The sequence below is a fragment of the Falco naumanni genome, chromosome 4, assembly GCF_017639655.2.
Source record: "Falco naumanni isolate bFalNau1 chromosome 4, bFalNau1.pat, whole genome shotgun sequence".
Classification (NCBI taxonomy): domain Eukaryota; kingdom Metazoa; phylum Chordata; class Aves; order Falconiformes; family Falconidae; genus Falco; species Falco naumanni.
In genome coordinates this window covers 52528771-52550365 of record NC_054057.1, presented here as the reverse complement: position 1 = coordinate 52550365, position 21595 = coordinate 52528771, and the positions used below count along the sequence as shown (strand labels likewise).

Sequence of the window (21595 nt, the reverse complement as noted above, 5' to 3'; positions counted from 1 at the left end):
AACTTCAAAAAGCAGTTCCCCCACCTCGCCCCAGCACAGCCACCAATGCCCCACAAGGTTTCAAAAGTTCACCTACCATCTGCACAGTTTCTCCATCCTCTTCAGGCCAGTCCACCCTGCTTCTCCTGGGGCCTCTTCTTGTCTCTCCTCCACCCAGGGCACTTTCCTCTCCTTCTTTCAGGTCTCTCTTCCTCCAGGGCTCCTCTTCCATCCCCCTTAGAGCTATTTAACTACTCAGCAGGAACCGGCCACAGCTGCACATTGTCCACATCAGCCAACCCACCGCCCCTGAAGCCAGCCCCCAGCTGTATATTATCAGTGTTAATTAACCTGCCTTCATTCCTCTACACTTCCCTTTTTCTCACAAGTGATTCAACCCAGTTATGAGGGAATGGGTTTACAATATCAAAAGGAAATGCTTTTCTACGTAACAGTTAAATTTTGAAACTCCCCCTTTCAAGGTATGGGGTGAATAGGATGAATCACCTTATGGTAAAGCAGACATCTAAACTAGATCAGATAAATCACAGCCTAAAAATGCTCGTTTTCCTTCACTGACTACCAAGGAACCTTATGATGAGTTGCTAGTCTGCAGAAGTCCATGCAAAAGCTGCTCAGAGGTTGGTCAAGATGAATCCCACCTCGAACATCTGCTGGAAATAACAGACTAACACATTTCTGTATCTTTGAGAACTGTGACCAAAGCTCCTGCAGGGAAAAATCTGGTGCAGGGCAATATATGAGCCATATAGCCCAAAACTTAGCTTAAGTCTGTGTCTCCCAGGATGGACGTCCATGCAGACCCTTTTTTTGGTGTTGTTGATTTACTTCTGTGTGTGGGATAACTGGTGCATTCTCAAGGGAGGAAATTAATTTTTGGCTTAACTCCACTGCAGTAAGAATTTCCCCAAGGATTTGGTTGTTTCAAGCACACGGTGTGCTGGTCCTGTCACTAAACCAAGAATAAACACAGCATACTTACCCCTCCCGCTGGGTGCGCGGTTCTTTGTATTTGTCCACCATGCAAAACAGAAGCACCAATCTCATCCGCACTGAACTTTACAAGTTTTAAAAATGAAACCCCCAGGAACTTTGGGCAACTTGAACTGGGTTTTACACCGTGTGAGGGGCTGCAGTGGTTCAGCTAGGAGCTGCAGAAACGAGTCTCTCCCTTTCGTGCTGGCACCAAGCAGGGCAGCAGATGGGCAGCTCTTTCCTCCTCATCCCCTTTGCTGGGTGCTGTCTCCCTGCTCATGCTCAGCTCATGCTCAGAGGAAGTGTGTTACCACAGCACGGGCTGTGCAACAGGAATGTTCGGGTGTGCTAGGCATGCTCCAGGCTCATACACCCAGCTCCTTCCCAAGCCCTACCAGAAGCCAGTACCCAGATAATGAGCTAAAGCCAAAAATACAAACCAAGAACACTGCCACCAAAGTAATGCCCCTAGCAGCAGCTGAGACGCTGTCATGCAGTCAGAGCACTGGAGAGCCGCGTGTATCTGTGTAGCATGAAGCAAAGCAAGTGCTGGCTGCATGAATCGACGTATGAGCAGCTGATGGCTTTCGTGTTTGGCCTAGAAGATACATAATGCTCCAATAGTTATATAGTTAAATACATTTCTCTTTTTGTCCTCTATCTGATGTTACCAGAGGCTTCAGAAAGCTATCTTGGAGATGAAAGACCTCCTAAATTACACCACTAGGAAAATAGTGGTAATGGTGCATATATGCCACTTCCAAGATGAAAGTCACCTTCTTACACTGAGCAAGGCATAGATATTAAAATGCACAACTACTTAAACAAGGTTAAAGAATGTAAAATGTGATTCTTCTGATGGGAAGGGAGTGACCTGGACCAGGATGTTTTCTACCTCTCTATTTACATTTTTCTAGTGATTTCCAGGTAAGCAGCACTATTTTAAGTCTTCTTCAAAACACAAGTGAAATTTTAACACACAATATAGGACCATGAAAATTGCCATACCAGGGCTGTCTAATCCCAAAGACTGCCTCTGATAACAGCTAACAATAGATATTTCATGGAAAAATATAAACCTTCATGTAACGGGCAGTGCTTATGGGAAAATTACTTCCTATCCTCCAGGGAAAAGAATGGTTATTTTATGCTGTGCTTTTGTAGGAACCTTAGACTTTATTCCTCTTAACCTTATTTAATATAACAGTGAGTATTTTCCATCACCCGTTCAAATCCTTCTGTGAATACAGCTACTATTTAAAAACTATACATTCTTGGGCAGTCTGTACCACCCATTATGTGATGCTGAACCACCAGCCTTCCCTCCCCGAAACCATTTTCCTGCCTTTATTTTTCCTGAAAGAGGGCATCACTTACTCCGTTTATTAACTGGTACACTCTGTGACACACAGTACAGGCCAATTTTTTCACTTCCCGGTTATACAAGGAGGGTCACTGTAATTTAGTCATTTTTTTGCCTGCTTCACATTCTGGTCTGAACACAAGAGTCTGCCTTGATCAGAATCCTGGAAGCTGCACCACCACAGCCACACAGCCCAGCCAGGGGCGGCTGCAATGACTTCTGCTCCGAGCAGATTAAACGTGCACCTCTAAGCTGTCAGCAGGTGTCTGTGCCCTCTCCGTCAGCCCCCTGAGCCCACCTCGGGTAGTCACAATCCAGCTCTCCAGCAACAGACGGAGGTACCACTCCCACCCCCCAAATAAAAGCAAAGCACCAGCTGTTAATGCTGTATTCACAATACCGTACTCCACAGACAACGTGACTTTATTCACAAATATGATTTTTACAGAGGTAGAACAAAATACTTTGTATAATCTTTTTTTTTAAACTATATACATATAAAGAATATAATAGAATGACAAGAAAGAAAAGGTTGTAAACAAAACAATATTATGCCATCAAATACAGTACAAACAGCATGCAAGAACAGCTTCAAATGAAATCTTGCTGGTGTAACTTTATTTTATTTCTAATGTGGTAAATGAAGAGTAGTAAAGAGTCATGCTCTAATTGGATTGAGTATGCCACAGCTCTGCAATTTTGTTTTAGTTTTTTTTTCTTTTCTATTACAATAAACCAACAGGATAGCTTTCTTTTCACTGTGGTGGGAAATGCTTTTGTAATGCCCAATGTAATCTCAACAGAAAAATATAATAATCAAATCTACAAAGTGTACTCTCATTTAAAAAGCAAAACCATAGAAACTGTACAGTTTTAAAAAGCGAATTATCTCAACTGCTTCTTAAGAGAATTTTCTAAAGAAAGAATAAAATATGCAGAATAAAAATTAGGAGAGCTATTGTTCTGTAACAAAGCTAATCAAATACTTGTTTTCTATTCCAATAAACAGTTTTTTTAATTAATTACTATTCTGGAAATTATGAAGTGGGCTGGGTTTTATTAATGTTCCACTTGAATAATAAAGCATGAACTCCTTCCAGGTACTATAGCTGTCATTCCCCTGGGGATGGATGGAGATTGGTTCTGCATGCACGCTAGAGACAGGAACAAGGTTTAGTCATTGGCATAGATTTTAAAAATATTTTAAAATACTTCATATTTTAGTAGCATCTATAAAAATAATCTTGCTTGTTTTGCTACTGGATTGAGATCTGGATATGGGATTTTCTGCTGAAATTCATTCTTGGCCTTTGCACTTGCCAAGGACTTCCACTGGATGTTCCCCGGGCTGCACCAGGTCCCCCAGATGGTGGTCAACAGCAATGGTTGGAGCTCACACCTGAAACACGTGAAGCCAACAGCAAATCCCACGCTGTCTTCACTGTGTCTAGGGCTGAACCTCAAGGACCTGGGGTTTGGGGAATGGTGCTGTCCTGCCCCTCCATCCCCCTAAATTCCAGCCCACGGCATGGGAGGGGCAAAGGCTGGAGAGAGTCCCATGAACTATATCAGTGCTGCTGACAGCCACCTCCCTGTCCCTCGCATCTGCACTGTGACTATGTCAGCGCAGGGTCTGGCCAGCTCGCTGCCCTGCTCGTGGCCAGCAGCTGTGCACACTGCCGTGCCTGTGGAAAAAGAGAGTTTTCTCCTCTGCCGCAGGCTTTGACCAGCAAGGAAGGAAACTGTGAGCACTGGAGTTAAATCACCCTCCCGCAGCTCCCCCCTTTAAATGGCATTTAAAGATTCAACCACACAAGCACTTGTAGATTCAATTTGTCTTCATCAAGAACATGAGGATGGTCAATTTTAAACACATGCTGTTTATGGCTATGGATCAGGCACCATCCCAAGCTTCAATCGCAATGAGTTTACTAAAGATCAAGCAGAATATTGGACAGGGAAAGACAGTGGGTCTCATTTGACTCTGGGCTCTCAGGTGATCCTGGCTTCCAGGAAGAAGCTCAGCTCCACCTGCCAGTGAACATGGAGCAGGACCCATGTCCAGTGCAAGTGGCTGTGGCTGGCCTGAACAACATCCTTCATGAAATCACCAGGATTAAGTTAACTGCAGTGAAAAGGGTAAAGAAATACCTGCCCTGCATGAGAAATCCATCTCTGTGGCTTCATCCATGGCTTTGGCATCTTCCCAGGAAACGGCCTGTCAAACCCCTCCGGATTGCCCTGGTGCAACTGAAACCTGCATTTCCCTATTAGGCCCTGCAGAAGATTATCACCCCCAGAAGCAGGGCGTTTATTGAGAGGTGTGAACAGTATACCACCTGCACAGACGAAATACTCTGTGTGATAGTTTACAGTCAACAGAACAAGCCTGGCACCTCTTTGTGGAAGAACTGTACAAAAAATGGCTGAAATAACAGGATTGTCAATGACATTCAGTGGGAGATACTCTAACCCTCTGAGTAAGACTGCATCTTTCTGTTGTGTAAACTGGTCTACAAGTATGAATAAAACAATACATCCCTGCCCCATTAGCCTTGGGGAAGATTAATGCCCTCTAATCTACGCTAAATAAACTCCGAAGCATGAAGAGCAATATTTAAGTCGTACACTCAGCTGCTTGTGAATTAATAGGGATTACCCTGAAATTGCTATTATGAAATGCAAATATTTGCAAAAGAACAATTAAAAAATATTCCTGAAGTGCGAACGAGAGGCTCGTCAGCCCTGTTTGTGGTATGAACAGGGACAGTCACAAGGCAAACGCTAATGAATCCCAGGGCAGAAATCTGTGCTAAAAACCCATCAGCCCGTTGGCAGCAGGTAATGGCACAGCGTCTTGCACAGGGAAATAATTCTACCTGGTAATCAGAGGGCTTGGCTTAGGATGCCCTAATTTTTGATTCTTTGGACAGTTTGTTTGGATATAACTACCTGTATTTTCAGAAAACTGCAGTACATGGCTCACAGTAAATCTACTTCAAACACTTGCTGATACTGCTCGAACTGATCTCATCTGCCCGGATCTGCAATTTTGTGTTAGCTAAAGTAATAAAAGAATCCTGCTAAACCTAAATTATCAAATGAAAAAGGCAATTTTCTCATTTATACTCCATTAGTTTTTTAGTTATTGCTAGGAAAGCTCTAAAATGCTTAGGCCATAAAATAAACATGTGGCTTAATGTACAGTATGTGTACTTAAGAGGATGATGGCATCTGTAGTAACTGCTCTGTACTGCTATAGTAACGGAATGCATGAATTAAGCAACAGCACATACCAAGTAAAGCATACAAAAACGTATGGCAAAAAGTAACAGGAGTTCTGCTTTTTTTTTTTTTTTTTTTTTTTTTTAATAACTCTTTAATTGCTAAAAAGAAGAAATCACCAATATCCACACCTACAACACAAAATTGCAACATGGTTGATTTCGATAGATGCCTGTTACCTCTGTGTCAGCAAAAATCTGTGATACTGTTCTAACATTTCACTGATTAGAAGTTTGTAAAAGCTTCCCCTTCCCAAATTAAATTAAACTACATACTTCCCAGTGCTAAATTCAAATGATTAACCTAATATGGTTTCAAGCCCACAACACTGTTAAGATTTTTGGAAAAAAAGCACCCCACATTCTTAAATCATGGAGATGTAGGATAGCATAAAAAAGCGTCCACATATTCAGTTTTGAAAATGAAATTAAAAGCCTAGATCACTTAGGTAACTTGTAGAATTTTACTCCCAGACCCTTCATTCAAACGTATCAGTGTACTTTTTATCAATAATGGAAATTCCTTCACAAGAGTACCACAACTAAACCTGTGAATTCACATAAGCAAGATTGCAAAACCAAACTGTTTCTGGACATATTTTAGCATTACTTTGCAACAGTGGGCATTAGGATTTTGTGAACACAAGAATCTCTGAAATTCAACCTGTGTGCTTCTTTATCCCTTAATGGTTAATTAAAATAGGTATCATTCAGAACAAGGAGTGAGCAGAGCCTCTGCAGAAAGGTGCAACAAACGTCTGGATCAGACAAACTCGATGAGGATCATAAAACGCAGACTGGAGATTTCTCCTTCAGCCAGGCTTTTACAGAAATATATTTTCCTGGCTACAAAGGATGGCACAGCACAGTTTTACAGAGGGAAATGCAAAAATATAAAGAGGAAAGTCTCATTTTCTTCCTCAGTAATCCCATAACATCAACAATCTGTTTCCGTAACAGCTCTGGACATTTGCCTGACTGCTGCCAGGGCCTTTCCCCATCACCCGAGGTGAGTCTATGCTCTCCTTTCCACTGTCAGTGGTAGGTACACGTCAGAGTTGTGCTCCTTATCCCCTGGCTTCCCATTAATGTGACCAACTTGTTATCCCCAGTTGCAACAACTGTGCAGGCCTATTTACTTATAGTTCAGATTTTCTTCCATTCACGGCACAAAGCTGAAAAGTAAACAACAGTTAAGAAAACATTTGCTTGCCGAAGCCCAGCATGAGGAGGTGCAAGCTCTCTTTGCCTGAGCCTGGACCTGTGTTTACTCACACCCTCAGCACTGTTTCATGCTCTAGCTTGGCATTGTATAGGAACAATCACCATACTCTTCAGCTCCCCCTGCCTCATTCAGCTTTTGAGAAGTTACGAAATATAACAGAACACTGTTTTCTGAGACTATATTGACTGCACTAATTACCCACAATACTGTATATTTGCTATTAAGAACATGAATGTGTGCTTTCAAAGTGTGACTGACATTCAGGGCTTTGAGGATGTGAAAGGCATTTGATGGATTGTTCTGTCACTTAATCCGAGGCTTCGATGTACTTTTAAAAATTTGTTTAAAACCCCAAAAAACAGAATACACATTTTTAACTGTTGAACTTTTACCAGCTAAAGGAGTTTTTAAGGACCCTATCACTATGTGGTTACAACAGAAGATACACAGTTAAGGTCAGGTCACGGTTTCCAAGAACATTCACAGGGACTGAGGATGAGGAAAATGAGGGACGGATCCTGCGGGAACCTTCGGGAGACTGAGCTGCTCACTGGGGAAGTGCCTTGAGTATTGCATTCACTTCCTCTGCAACCGCTGTCAAAGCAAACTCAAACTGCTCCTGCGGAAAGAACAAACACATACTCTGAATAATAAAACAAAACACTTTCCAAAGCGTACTATTCTGCAGCCGAGAATCCTCAAGACATTGTTAAAAATATGAATATGCAGGATGAACTGTAGACTGCAACGGAAAGGAACAAAATGTTCTGGGATTATTGATGCCATATAACATGTTTGACAGCATCTTGAAGCTGGAGTCATTTTAATGGAGAAAAATGTTGGTAGCAGAAACTAAGCTATTGGGACACAATGATGTATTGCAATTGCGTGGTCAGAAGGGTTTGGGAGTAGTTGATCGCCAGCCACTTCCTTCTGACACAGAGATGGAAACTCGTTAACATAATTGAGATATGAAATAGGTGAGATGCTGCAAAGCAGAGCCTTTGGCTTTTCTCAGGACTGTTTCTAGGTGAAATCAGTTAGAATAAATACCTCCTCACCTTATATCTATTATATAGAACAGTATCTGCTTTTTGGTTTGCCTGTTATTGCTCTTGCTCAGTCTCCCTTTTTAACAGCCTTTCCGTACCTACAAATCGCCTAATGATGTTTAGCCCACTCCTATTTAAGAAATACCTGGGATAGCTTTTCCCTGCTATTAATTTACTGTAAGCATAAAACCAAAATTACTGACAGGCTTCTGTGCTGGGTTGGCAGAAATGGGAAGGACATAGCCATGTATGGCCACCTCTTCTAAGTGCAACCCTAACACGCTCCTGAACAGTATAGTTCTATGGAAGGATGACAAGTTTTACTTCCTCAAGGTTAACAGGTGTTATATTTTCTAGGCAAGTAATTTTTCCCAGAAATTTAGCTTACTGAAATATCTGACAGGATGATTTGGCATTTATGACTTTTCAGATGAAAAAAGATATGTGGACAGTTTACTCAGAATAGCGGCAGATCAAGGATACCAGACAAGGACTGTGAAGATGTTTCTGGATTTTCTGTAAGTACTCCAGTGGGTTAAGCCAGCTGGGCTCAAGAGCTGCTGAAGAATTGACTTTGAGAATGAAGGTCAGAGACGCACCCTGCAAAGCATCCTGAGATCACTGCTGGGATACTGTCTGTGTTTCCAGTTAGAAAACTGGTGGTCTGGTAGGTACCTGAAGCCCCTCAGTTTGCACTGCCAGAGGCTGTGTGGGACGGCTGCAGGCATGTAAGCAGCAGCGGTGGTTACTGGACTAAACAGCATTTGTTTTCCAAGTGTTTCACCTTCCTGCAGAAATCTACAGGAAGGATGAAAGAACAAACTACAAATGTGCAACTCAGAGTTCAGAAAGGCAGCTGACTTCTAATTCCTGCAATTCAGTGCCAGTCTCCTCTGCCTTCTCTTACCCCACTGCAGAGTCATCTCTCATGTGGAGATGCCTCAGAAAGAAGCAATGAAGGGCACAGTTCCTGAGCAGAAAAGAAGAACAAAGCTCAGAATAATTTCTCAGAGACACTGACATTCAAGAATTTTGCTGTCTGCTTGGTGCTGTCAAAGCAGCATCCTTGTACATTTCCTGGACTGCAGCCAATAGCTTTTAATCAGACATCAATTCACCCTAAAGAGTAGGACTCATCCTCGTTAGGCACAGAAAATGGTGTCTATGCCTGCCTATGCCTCCCTACACTCCACAAGGTCTCTGCAATTAAAGAAAAGACTGGAAATGCTGGTGGCCACCCGGGAGCATCGGTTGTACTTTAACTGGAGTACACTGAATGTGTGAGAGGAGCTGGAGGGCAGGGGAGGCAGAGAGGGCATTCATCTGGACATGCTGTGCCAGAACCAAACCAGGTGCTTGTACTAGCTCAAAAAACTTGGAAATTTGCAAGGGAATTTGGAAATTTGGAATTTGGAAGGAAAAAGGAAATTCAGGCTTACGCATGAGAAGTGCTTGCCTCCAGGAAAAAGAACCTTGGCAGGGTTGGAGACCCTTGTGCTGGGGCTGGTAGCAGCAGGGTGAAGCAGATGCTCCCGGGACGCTGGTGTTCAGATATGAGTGGGAGAGTTGGTCCCCACTGCTGCCAGTCCTTGGAGCATGGGGAGCACAACAGCAGAAGAGGCTGATCTGAGCACTATGGGGTTGACATGGTGATGCATCCAAGTTTCAGAGATGTGCAGATGCCTCTTCCAAGATGTGGGTGTCAGTTCGGAAGAAACTGGTGCTGCCCATGGTAAAGAGGCTACCTAATGTGCTCTTCATCTGATTTTTTCATAGTCAGGAAAAGTTTGTAAGATCAGGGACTACAATACATTGATATTAGTCCCATTGGCGAAAACAACTCCTATTACTCTGAAGTTATTCACTGAGCAAATCTGCCCTTTAACCTTGTTGTTCCAAGATGTGTTCACCTTATTGTGAATATCTGTCAGCCCTCTGACCTGCGAGTGTCTTTGCCCCTCACGGTGGGGAACCCCTCCTGTGAGCACAGGGTATCACTGCATTGCCTGAGGAAAAGTCTGTCTCCCCTGGAAGATTGACAGACTGATCAAGATGAACTCCAAAGTTCAGTATGGATTTTGAGGCAAGTTTGGTGGATCCCACCAGCGAACATTAGGTGTGATCTTAAATTACTGAGGCAAAACCACTTACAAAGCATAATCTTTACAGCCAAAGCTCAACACTGACTGCCAAACACTGCAGTAAAGGGGACAGCAGAGCAGACACATGAGATACGTGAGGACATGGTCTTTCTGCGATGGTGCAGCTTTTCCCTTTCCTTCCTACTGCATAATATGCACAGGTGAAACACAGATAGTGCAGCTTCCACCGATGTGTATCACCACCCTCCAAAGAAAAGCCTTGACACACCTTCTGCACTTTTCCATGAGAACAACCACAGTTAAAGCAAATTAATTTCAGAAATTTTTCAAGGAGCTCAGTTTGTTGTTTTGTACAGCCACACTGTCATTCACATATGACATTTGCCTATACAAGACTGACTGGAGATAAATTTTAACGTCTAGCTTTGCCTAGAAAACAGAGCCGGACAGGCATTTTGTGGACTCAGTCCATATATAACACAGAGGTGACAAGAATATATTTAATAAAAAATAATAAGCTATGTTTCATTAAGTCTACAAATAAAAATTCCTAAGAAAACAAACAGAGTACACGTAGCATACATGAAAGAACCTTAGCTAATTATTACAGATTACAAGAGGAAAGATAAAGGAGAAGAGAGAAAAAAAGGAAATATATATTCCTCCCATCACACAGAATGCACTTCTGCCTTCATTACTTTTTCCTCTCACATGTGGCATATCAATTCTATTTTATGATTCCCCTGCAAAAAAAAACCCCCACAAAACCACAAGCCCTCTTATTATGCTTCTCAGAAATGTAGAATGTCGTTATGATAATTTCATTACCATTTATTTATATACAGTGCCTTTGAATTAAAGATCCCTTCCAGAAGACAAAATGTTGCAAACAAATCTTTCACATGCCTATTGAAAATGTGGAGCGCTGCCTGCTGGAAACACAATAACATTGCTGAAGTAAGTTGGTGTTTATTTTGCCTAGGGATATTCTGTAATTGGCATTTCTAACCTGACTTTTAATCCATCGTTTTAAATTACTCCAAGAGTCTAATATTCCTCATTTGTATTCAGTTGGGAGAGCACAGGGGTTTGTTTAAATCCATCAGAAAAATTCTCTGGGGATTCTGCATTGCTAGCATGTAACCAGATATTTATAATTTGCAACACATTAGCTTGAATAAGTGATTTGGGTGGTTTTGAGAAAATGACAATGATGGAAGAAGGAGCAAGAGGAGAGATAAGCAATATCCTGAGAAAATTTTTCATCCTGGATGAAAACACAGGATACATTTCTTTTCTGGAGCTCTTCCAGATAAATGGCCGAAGGGGAAAAACACATCTTGAGTGAGATTTTCATGGGACTTGAGTAACTATTTCTGAGTTAAGTAAGAAAAGTTGTTCACATAAACTCATTCTTTGGTTCTGGAGCTATGTTTTTTCTTTTGTTGAAGGCAACAAGCTGTAATTTCTCTGCCCTTAGAGGGAAACTGGAATCTGAGCTCTATATTTTTGCAGAGCTGCCACGTATTTTGTATGCATTTACAGGACTTGCATGTTCCCTCAGAGTAAATATATGTGACATTGGGTACTGTGTGCTATGTGCATTTTTCTTCCAGTCTGAATAATCAAAGCAGAAGAAAGATTTGTGCAGTGCGATGTCCTGCATGGAGATAAAGATTAGTTAGCTTTGACTGGCTCATCTTTATTTTTCATGCACTTAGTCTATTTGTAAATAATAACTAAATGTCCTCCCAACTGTTCTCCAGCACCACTTCTCCTAGTATTAGTGGAAAGATAAAATGATTATGAAGACATTCAAGAAAAGTTATGAACCAATGATTCCTGCAACACATTTATTTCACCTTCGTCCCTCAGCAATTTCAACTCCATAAATGCTGCAGACTCTCCTATCAGTTTCAGCCTGGCCAAGACAGAGTGCTGCCACATTGCTCTTGCTACTCAGTTTGGGGCTGTAACTCTCATTCGATACTTACATCGTCATATACAGATTTATTTTGTCTCCATGCCATGAACGATTTTGTTTATTGTCATACTTGCAGCTCTTAACTTGCAGCAAATACCCCCAAATATAATTCCATACATCACTGAAATTGTTAATAATAGAAAGTTTCATTTCTAATTTAAGGGACTACAATCACACCATCAGCTATCTTTAAAAGTTTTACATCGTGTCAAAACTATTACAACTGTCCGGAAATATAGAGCAAGATACTCACCTTACCAAAGGGTACAAGTATAATTACCATGCTACACCCATAAAGGACATGGATTTATGCAAGATGTAAGCTCTTCTGTTCAAAGATACTAAAAATGACACAATTTCCTATAAAACCCTATTTCCTTTAATTGTAAATATTTTTTTCCACAAAAAAAATCAAATCAGCAGTTACATTCTCTTTAATAACTTGAAGCTTTTAAAAAAATACTGCATTCACAGTTATGAACAGATACTCTAAGAAAATAATCCATATTTCAGGATGAAAGCAAGAACATTCTTTCAAATGCACATTTTCTTTAGTAGGCTATAGATTGTTGTCTTGACTGCCTTTCATATATGGTAATCAAGATAGATGCTGGAGATGTTACAAGAAGGAGCAGTAAACACCAAAGAAAGTAGCCTAGATAAATCTTCAGCATAAATAAACCTCAGTTGGTAGGGAGCCAAACAGAGTAATCAGCAAGCGACCTGCGTTAAATTAGGTCATACCCTCTCTCTTCTGTCATGAAAACAACTACTGTGAAAGACCTTTAATGTATTTAAAATCCCAGTGGATTTATTGACAGTACCTTTGTCTGGACCATGCCTGGTCTCTGGTCCCTCAAGTGCTCCAGGGTAGCAGCAATATCAATCTCTTTAGCACCTGCAACAAACCACAAATTGGGCTGAGTTCAGAGCACAAGATAATCCATGCTGCATCTGTCAATCTCTTGCTATCGGGTTCCCTTTGGGCTAACAGTACAATTGAAAATTATTACATCCATCTCTCAGCAGACTTGGCAGGCAGCTGCAATTTTTGTGTTCATATAGAAAAATAAGAGGTTGGGGCAGCTTTTATTAACATTAATTCAAGAAAAGCCAGAGAAAAACAAATTCTTAAAAATGCCTCTGCACCTAGAGCAGAATACATTTTGCAGAACCTAAGGGCCAGTTGTGGCAATGCCACCGAGTGCCCTTCTGTCACTTCTAAGAGTATGCACTGAACCAAGGGCCTGAACCACACAAAGATTTACGCTGTTAAAACAAGATTTAGGTGAACTTTTGTCATTTGCAGCTGAGATCCAGAAAACCTGTCTGTGGTTTCCTAGATCAGGACGTGCCAGACCATCTTGCTGCATGATCACTCTTTCAGCCAGCAAATCCATGGCATTTTCTTTAGGTTATACTTTGGCTGTCTGGACATCGCTGCTGTGTAGTGATCAGCAGCACCAGGATGCAGAAAATAGACATGCACAGCCTGACTGCCGCAGGGCCCGGCTCCCTTCTTGGTGCAAATGAGAGTGTTTTCTTTTAAGACATGATCTGTGGAGATCAAAGCAAGTCCTTGGTGCCTCTCACCTTTTTTAAAATAGCCCAGACCCTGGAGAACCAAAGGGGAAATCAGGGATGCTGGTTTCCTGCTCGATTTCCTCCGGTTTAAGATATTTCAAAACAACTCTCCTCATTTTCCTCAACTGCCTAACTTGAAACCTGTTTTTGAAGGCATTGAGAGGAAATTCGGATTTTGGTCCCTCCTGTATGAAGTTCATGAGTAGAAACTGACTGGAAATCCTTGGAGCTACACTCCAGCTACAGAGTTTGGCTCCTTCGCATCCTTCCCTTTCTGCATCTTTCAGGAACATCACACAGTGCCAAAGCATCGGGCAGATGGGCAGAGGGTCATCCCAGCCCAAGTGCAAGTGCCCCATCTCTGTTCCCCTATCCCCTACTGCCCTGGTTGTCCATGCATTCTCCAAGGGCAGATGTGGGTCCACAGCTTCTGAAGCTTAGAAAGATGCACACCTCAGGTCCCTCCTTTGTTGTACATACACTTTCATCATTAGATGGTTTATCAAGGACAGGGATCAGCTAAAATTCTGAAATCTGCTCTGTTTTAAAGGATACACAATGGTGTGCTCCAAAGAAAACTGTGGCCCTTCAATAAGAACTTTGACAGCTGTTTCCCATTGCCTGGCCCTAGGAATCTCCTGGCCCAGCCTGTGCCAATTTGGAACTTCCTTCTTGAGGTATTTAAATCTCCCCAACTTTTCACACGGGTCTTGGTTCCTAACTTGTGGGCCACGCACCTAAAGCACTGCTGCTGCAATAGCTAACTTGTACACATGTAGAACATATACTTGTTTAGCTCCCAGGACAAGATTTGGCCCAATGCTTACCACTCTTCCTACAACTTTTGCAATTTAAGGGCTTGAGTCTAACTGTAATTACGTTTATGTCAATGTAAACATCATACACCTCCTCATTTACCCAACTCAGCTTGATAACTCAGCATCATCTTACAAAAAAATTCAGAAAAGCAACTAATAGTGAACGATTTAATTTGGTGTCCTTTGATATAAGATATGAGAAGATATTTTAGAATAACATCAGCTCTACAAGAATAACTGATTTGCAATACATTGTTCATATTGATGAAAATATGTTCTTCAGCTGCATCAGAAATTGAATGAATTCATTCAGTAAATATAACAGTGACAATTTAAAAGAAGTATCTGACAGATATTTTTGATGATTACCATGGGTTGGGACATTGTATGGCTTTTGCTTCCTCCACTGCCCCCCTGCACTGTACAGGAATTTACTGGGATGAGCTTTGGAAAAAATAGAAAGTTTTATTTTAAAATAAAAACCCTCAGACCTCCTTACAACAGAGTAAAGCAATACATACTCATATATGCTGTAAAGTCTGCTAACAGGGACAGTAATTATACCTTAAGTCTGTTGCGGGTTTTGCAGTGGCAGATCATCTGGAAAGCATCAGTAAAGGTAAACTCTTTGTAAACCCTAGCACTCGTGTAACATGGTAGCTCATTTCAGTGCTTAGTATCACACATGCATTTGCCATTAGGTGGGATTTTCCTGTTCCACCACAGATGTCCACGGGAGCAGAGCTGTGTGAGTACTGTATACACTTAACAGCCTTACTTGTGGCCTCATTAGATTACCAGGAATTTGAATGTCCCAGTAGCATCCTGGCTCAGCGTAAAAGTCATTCTCTCCTTCAGAAATTAAGATACGAGAAAAATTTAAGACACCAACAGCCATGGATGAGGTTAACCACAGTCCTGAGCTGGCCTCCACGGTGTGCTGCGAGGATGAACCTGGAGATCCCCCAGTGGAGCTGGCAGGCTTGAGTGCCATGTGGGCTTCCCTGTGGTTGCAAATGAGTACATCCCCCCTGCAGTGAGGGACAGTCTTTATTTGAAAACACTTTAGCCTCAGGTCAAAAAGGGAGAAGGTTCATGACAAGACCTAATAACACTTTAATGGCCAGACAGGCTTCTGAGCTTACCTTTGAAAGAATTCATTCCTCCATTTCTGTGATGCAGATTGCAGGCATTTACTAGTGAACTGATGCTTGCTTTTTCATCATCATTAATGGAATGACATGCCTAATAGTATGAACAATGCCTGGTTATGAAATCCTGATTTTGTGAAACACCAAAGCATATGCTTTCCCTGGAACACAGGAACAGTTCTAGTGGGCCAATGTGATTAAGGGAAAGCTTGTTTTGAAGTGTTTTGCCAGTGGAAGTCCTTGAAACATCAGTTCTTACTGATTGCTGTCCCCCAACCATGACCCCCAGCATGTCACCCACAAGCACTTCTGATGTCCACAGCCATAGGTAATTAAATGGAAAAGGAGAGTGAGTATGATTTTGCCCAAATCACGTGCCTTGTTGAGAGACCAGAGGGTCAGAGGCAGAGATTAGTTTGCTACCCCCTTTTTTCCATTTTTGAATGCCTCTGATACTATGGTGATGGGAACTACCCAAGTGCCTAGAGAGGCTGACCAACAAAACTCAGTGCTGCAAAGATAGGCAGCTGTTTTGGAAGAAAAATATCTTGAACAAGAAAACTCACAGGAAAAAGGATGAAATCAATGGCACAGGATAAAGCCAGCATGACTTGTTTTCTCTCTACATAAACAAACCCCCTTTTGCTACTTACTCTGCATCTACTCCCTTATTGTGCCTAAAACAAATGAGTTTAAATATATATTGCTAGTCCACTATTAAATCTCATTTTTGTGATGAGGCCTTTTTTTCTATTCAAACTTACGCTAGATTGCTGTTATATTATGTAAATTCAGCTCACTTCCACTGATGTGTGCGATAGTAGAAAGTTCTCCGGTGACACAGACAGACAAACGAAGAGATTCTCAAGGCACAAAGAGGGGTCTGAACGCAACCTGCCTTCACAGGTGAGAGGAGCTCAGTGTCTACTTGCAGCATGAGTTTTCAACTCTGGAATTATTTGGTTGAAACCTGACACAAACTCAACATGTTCTTCACCACACTGAGGCCTTCTCTTTAATCTGAGCATACAACAGTATGCCATAACATTCTATAGTACCCAATAATGCTTTATTTATGATTTTGAGCCATTTCAAGTGACAAAAAATACAGCATATACTACATGACATTGGGAGAGAGGGATATTGCAGCTAAGGACATTAGGGTCAAATCATGCTCTTACTGAGATGGCTGCAAAATATTCACACGCTGCTAAGGTATTTTAAGCATTGCGTATCTGCAAAGCCCACATACAAACTAAATTTGATGCAGTGGTTTAGAGTAAAAGCTGGAAGAACTTGATCCACTGATTCTAAGGATATCCCATTATTGGAAGTGGTTTTGCTCAGGCTACTAAACTATGAAGTCCAGTAATAGATGGACACATACATTTATTGTCATACAACAAATAATCTAGGGGAAACGTTAAAAATACTAGGCTGGAGAACACTGACAATTGGAAAAAAGAACACAAAATATGTCAAAAAGGCAATATTTTCTATCTTTTCTCCCCACCAGTACGTACGTTATCTGTCTGCTTAACAGTGCTACTGGTTACTGAAAATGAAGAGGGGGATAAAAGAGGAAGCATTTAAAGAATAAAGAACTGCCTTTTCACCTTTTGACTGTATTTTACTCTGCAGGGAATAAATTTGGCTTGTGCTTGTGACAGGTTCCTTTTTCACAATGGATTTCATTGCTTGTTTTAAATGAATGTACGAATGTAGCCTAGTGTGAGACTGAGCTAATGTTGTACCAGCAGTATTGTGAAAAATGACTGTGCAATGTGCGGTGGTGTTTTTTTTAACCAGAACATGCATTTGCAGAATTCACTGTGAGCTAGATACTACTAGCCTTCCCCCTGCCCTCAGCAGCTCAGTGAGCTAGCTGAGTAAATACCTCCAAAAGCACTTCCACACCAGTGCAAGCCAGATTTTAACTTCAGTAATTAACTATCATATTCCTAAAGGCTTGAAGCATTCACAGTAAGTGCACAGCAACCCACATCAGGAACATTAACTGGATAAACTAAAAGAAAACAAGAGAAGACGCAAGCTGAATTATATTTTGCCCCCAAGGAGAGAAGTGGTTTCTGAAGTTTAGGGTCATATCCTTTGCAACCCTTTCTCTCCCCGCAGGCACCAATGCAGGATGCACGCTGGCACTTAACAGCTGGTGCTCCTGATTAGCAGATCTCAAGGGGTTAAAGTGTTTGCCCTTAGATAGTCGCGTAAGTGGAGTATCCAGCATGTCATAAAAACATAGGTAAAAGTTGAATTCCCTCTTCCTCTTGCAATAAATAACAAGCTAGCCAAATTCTGCAATAGGCTCCATGAGGTGACCAGCAGCTCCCACTATTTAAAACCATCATGAATTACCTAATGTTAGTTTTATGACTATAATAATGGAAACTTCTGTCTCTTCTCATCCCCCTAAACATGGCAGGGGACCTATTTTGGTAAGCACAAGACACATGAGAAACACCCTGTGGAGGATAATCCCTTCCAGATTGTAGCAGCGCTGCTGTCACTGTGATGGTACAGGAATAGGACAGACAAAGTTTCTCGAGAGGTGTAACATCTTTTAATATATCAGCTGGGAAGAAAAAATGAAGGCATATCATTAAGAAGTGGGTTTCAGATTCAGCAAACTAGAGCTTCTGCACCTGAAAACGTGCTGCGGTTTTTATTTTCAGTTATAATAACAATCAGCATTTGTTAGTAAATGTACGAAAATTTTGGCTTAATTAAAGTAAGCACTGAAATTTTATTTTTTATGTAATAGGCTTGAACATACTTGTATTGAAAGCAAAATCAAAAGTCCTATTTTATTCATTACTAATGAAAATTGCAGCGTAGATTCTGTGAGACTGATAGAATTTTATATTAAAGCACTGTATTAAAAGGAATATTTTAGATGCTAGATGCTCTGAATTTTCTGTATATTTATAAAAATAAAATGATTCTTAAATACTTCATCAAAGAAGTTATTTGTGGGGGGTTTCTTTTTGAATAACCCAAACTGAAGAGTTTTCTTTGTGAATGTTTCACAAATACATATCACTCATAAATATTAAATTAAAAAGGATTTTTCTAGTTGGGAACAACTTTCAAATCTACCGACATATATGCTCAAAAAGATATGATTATAACTCTGCAGAACAGCTATGAATTTGTTACTGTGAGTTCTAAAGGATGGCTTGGTCATTAGAGGGCTATGTTTAGACACATTTAGATTCTCTTTCAGACTGAGACTCTGACTTCCTGCACCACTTCGGTTAAATCATTAAATTCACCCTATGTTTCACACCGTCATTTATAAAACACACCATTTTTTCCTACCTAGTAAGTTGTTATGAAGGCAAATCCACTAACGATTACAAGGTATTTGGACACCAGAGAGGCGAGGACCTAGATAGATACTCTTATTTTGTTTCTCCCCAGTACCCTTCACACCTTCCTTAGCCCTCTTTCTGTTCCCCTCCATCATAAAGTGATCACAAAGCTGGATATATGATGTAGGAGTCATGCTGAGCAGTTGTAAATGTGGGATTATTAGCACTGTTAGATTTTCTCCTTAAGGAGATGACGATGATCTGTATGGGAGTAAGCATTTATCCCAACAGAAAAAAATGGAGTACTAAGGGGAATACAGAAGTGACCTGTCAAGTGCCTCTTTTTGCAGCAGTAAGTATTCAGTTTCATTCTAGTCAGATATTACCTGCTTGATGCATCTTTTTATATTTATTATATTGTATACATTTTTGAATTAGGCCTTGAAGGGCAAAAGGGACTTGTTAGGTCAGATTAAAAACTGGCTTGTTAAAATCTCGAAGGAAGAGTCCCGAATACAGTTCTTTCCACTCCCGTTGCTACAAGCTGAAAAAGATCCAATTATTATTTGCAAGATGCTGCTGATCGGCAGCCCTTTAGTCTCAGAGTCATACATGGTGCAGGATTCGCAGGCAGTCGGGAGTGCTGTGGACGAATCACTTGTAATATTACGAAACAGCAAAAATACACGTGAAAAAAACTAAGGGCATAAACCACAGTGTCAGCAAGGACAATGAGCTGTCTCATCACAGCGCGTCTGTGTTTAGGAAGACTACAAGTGTTATTCATGTTTGGGTGATGACTGCATGACTCATGCCTAAAAGCAGTGCTTCATGGTCAAAGCAAACTCCGCACAGCGGCTTTATGCTGCCTTTCTTCCCTCCCCGTGTAAAGCCTCTGACAAATAAGCTTTCTTGGGTTTAGTACAACATTTTCTGGCCCTTTTCCATGTTTAGCTTTGCCTTAGAAAGGAGGTAGACAACTGAGCTGGGAGATCCAAGGACAGAAGGCTCCGGCTGGAGAAGGACAGGCGATGACTAGATCCAGGTCTGCCAGGAGCTTAACACACAAAAAGGGCCCACCTATACTGCTGGCTGTGACAGTCTATAGAAACAGGAGCAGGCTCCCTGGGGAGTTAGGAGGGTAAATCAGCACTCATGGACTATTACGCTGTCGTAGCTATGCTGCTTCCAGTGCCCAAGCTAGCTGGATGTAGCGCAGATATCCATTAGATCTGCAGTGCTCCTAAAGCCCTAGATGACTCCAGCTTCCCACTGGCAACTTCTAAAGGACGGCCCGGGTAGCTGCTCCAGCAAGTGTTAGCCCCATTGAGTACTTAATGTTGCAGCAAAACATTTAATCACACCATATGAGGGGCAAACTCAATCTGATTAAAGAAGAAAGGGTCATAACTAGGGGGAGTGTAACACCACTTCTTCACTGACCATTAGTTTTAATGGCATACCGGTAATATTTACTAACTAGCTCAGTCTCAAAGGCCCAGCCTCATCTCATCTACTCCAGCCATCCTTGAAGTTCGAATCGGAGTTAGTCATCTTCTCTCCCAACAGCTGAGAGAGAGGGGAAGCTCTGATGGGCAATTCATTTGCCTGAGAATTACCCTCCAGAGGTGCGTATCGTTCTCCATTGATGACTGAGGAGACCTGGACAACTAGGTTAGGAGAGATGCTTAATGCTAGATGGTTTATATGGCTGAAGTTAGCTGGAATGAACCTGGGCTGAAAAAAGCGGAGTTTCTGCTCTGCAGTTTCGGGCTCACGAATGCTAGAATCTGCCAAATCCAATGGTGTTTGAGATCTGTGTTTTGTGTCTGTTGCCTTCCCCTCTTCCCTCACCTGCCCAGTTTGGCAATTTTGATGGAAAAGACAAAAGAAAAAGCTACGTGCAACCACAGTGAAAAGATAAACCAGTTGCAGTATTGTGTAGGGAAGGCCATGGAAGTGAAAAACGTGCTGTAAGAGTAACTGCTGTTTATACAGTGCTCTGCTGCAAAGAAATGAGTATTTTCTTCCTTCAACTTACATTGTCTGAATGCCCAATAAATAAAAACACTTGTAAATATTAGAGTTAAAAAAGGGAGCTGAACAACAGCTAAAACCTACAAAAATAAAAGCGATTTTCATTTGTAGTTATCCAGATGTCTGCTGCTCTAGCTGCTGGAGTTCTGCTATTGGCCAGGAGGATCATTTGATGCTTTTCATGGAAAGAGAGAAGCGTCAGCAAAAACCTAGTGAGGGACACACTTTTAAAGATAACAAAAAAGAGAAATGTATTCAGGCTGGCATTTTCATTAAAAGCTTATTGTCTCTCTGAGATGAACAAATTTGTGTGCATGTGTGTATGCAGTTAGGGACTGACCCAATGCATACCTGAATCAGTGAACTGTCTGTAATTTCAGACAAAATACGTAAGTGCTTTTATACACCTAACAATGACCCTAATTAAAAATTCACTACTTTATTAAAACAAAAGAACTCAATGGGCAAAGCAAGCATATCTATGAAGAAGGGAGTACTTACAGTAATGAAAATGAAGCAATGAAAATTATTGTGACAGTCATACACACACAGAGTATACATTGTGTGTTATTGTTTACACATTTTACATTAATACTTGAAAAATGCATGTCATAGATTTATAAATGTAAGTGATACCGCTTTGTCAGTACACAATCCTAAGGAAGGTGATATGGAAGATGGAATACAG

At 41.3% G+C, this 21595-nt stretch overlaps 1 protein-coding gene across 1 annotated transcript in view; it reads right to left on the bottom strand.

The window, feature by feature from the left end:
• Window positions 1-2745: 2745 nt before the first annotated feature.
• PTPRN2 (protein tyrosine phosphatase receptor type N2) overlaps window positions 2746-21595 on the bottom strand; it is a 665321-nt gene continuing 646471 nt past the window's right edge. The window contains exons 23-24 of the mRNA XM_040589330.1: window positions 12810-12883; window positions 2746-7466 (exon numbers count right to left, since the gene is read on the bottom strand). Coding sequence (XP_040445264.1) covers window positions 7395-7466; window positions 12810-12883 — 146 coding nt within the window. The 3' untranslated portion in view covers window positions 2746-7394. The remainder of the gene's footprint in view (window positions 7467-12809; window positions 12884-21595) is intronic.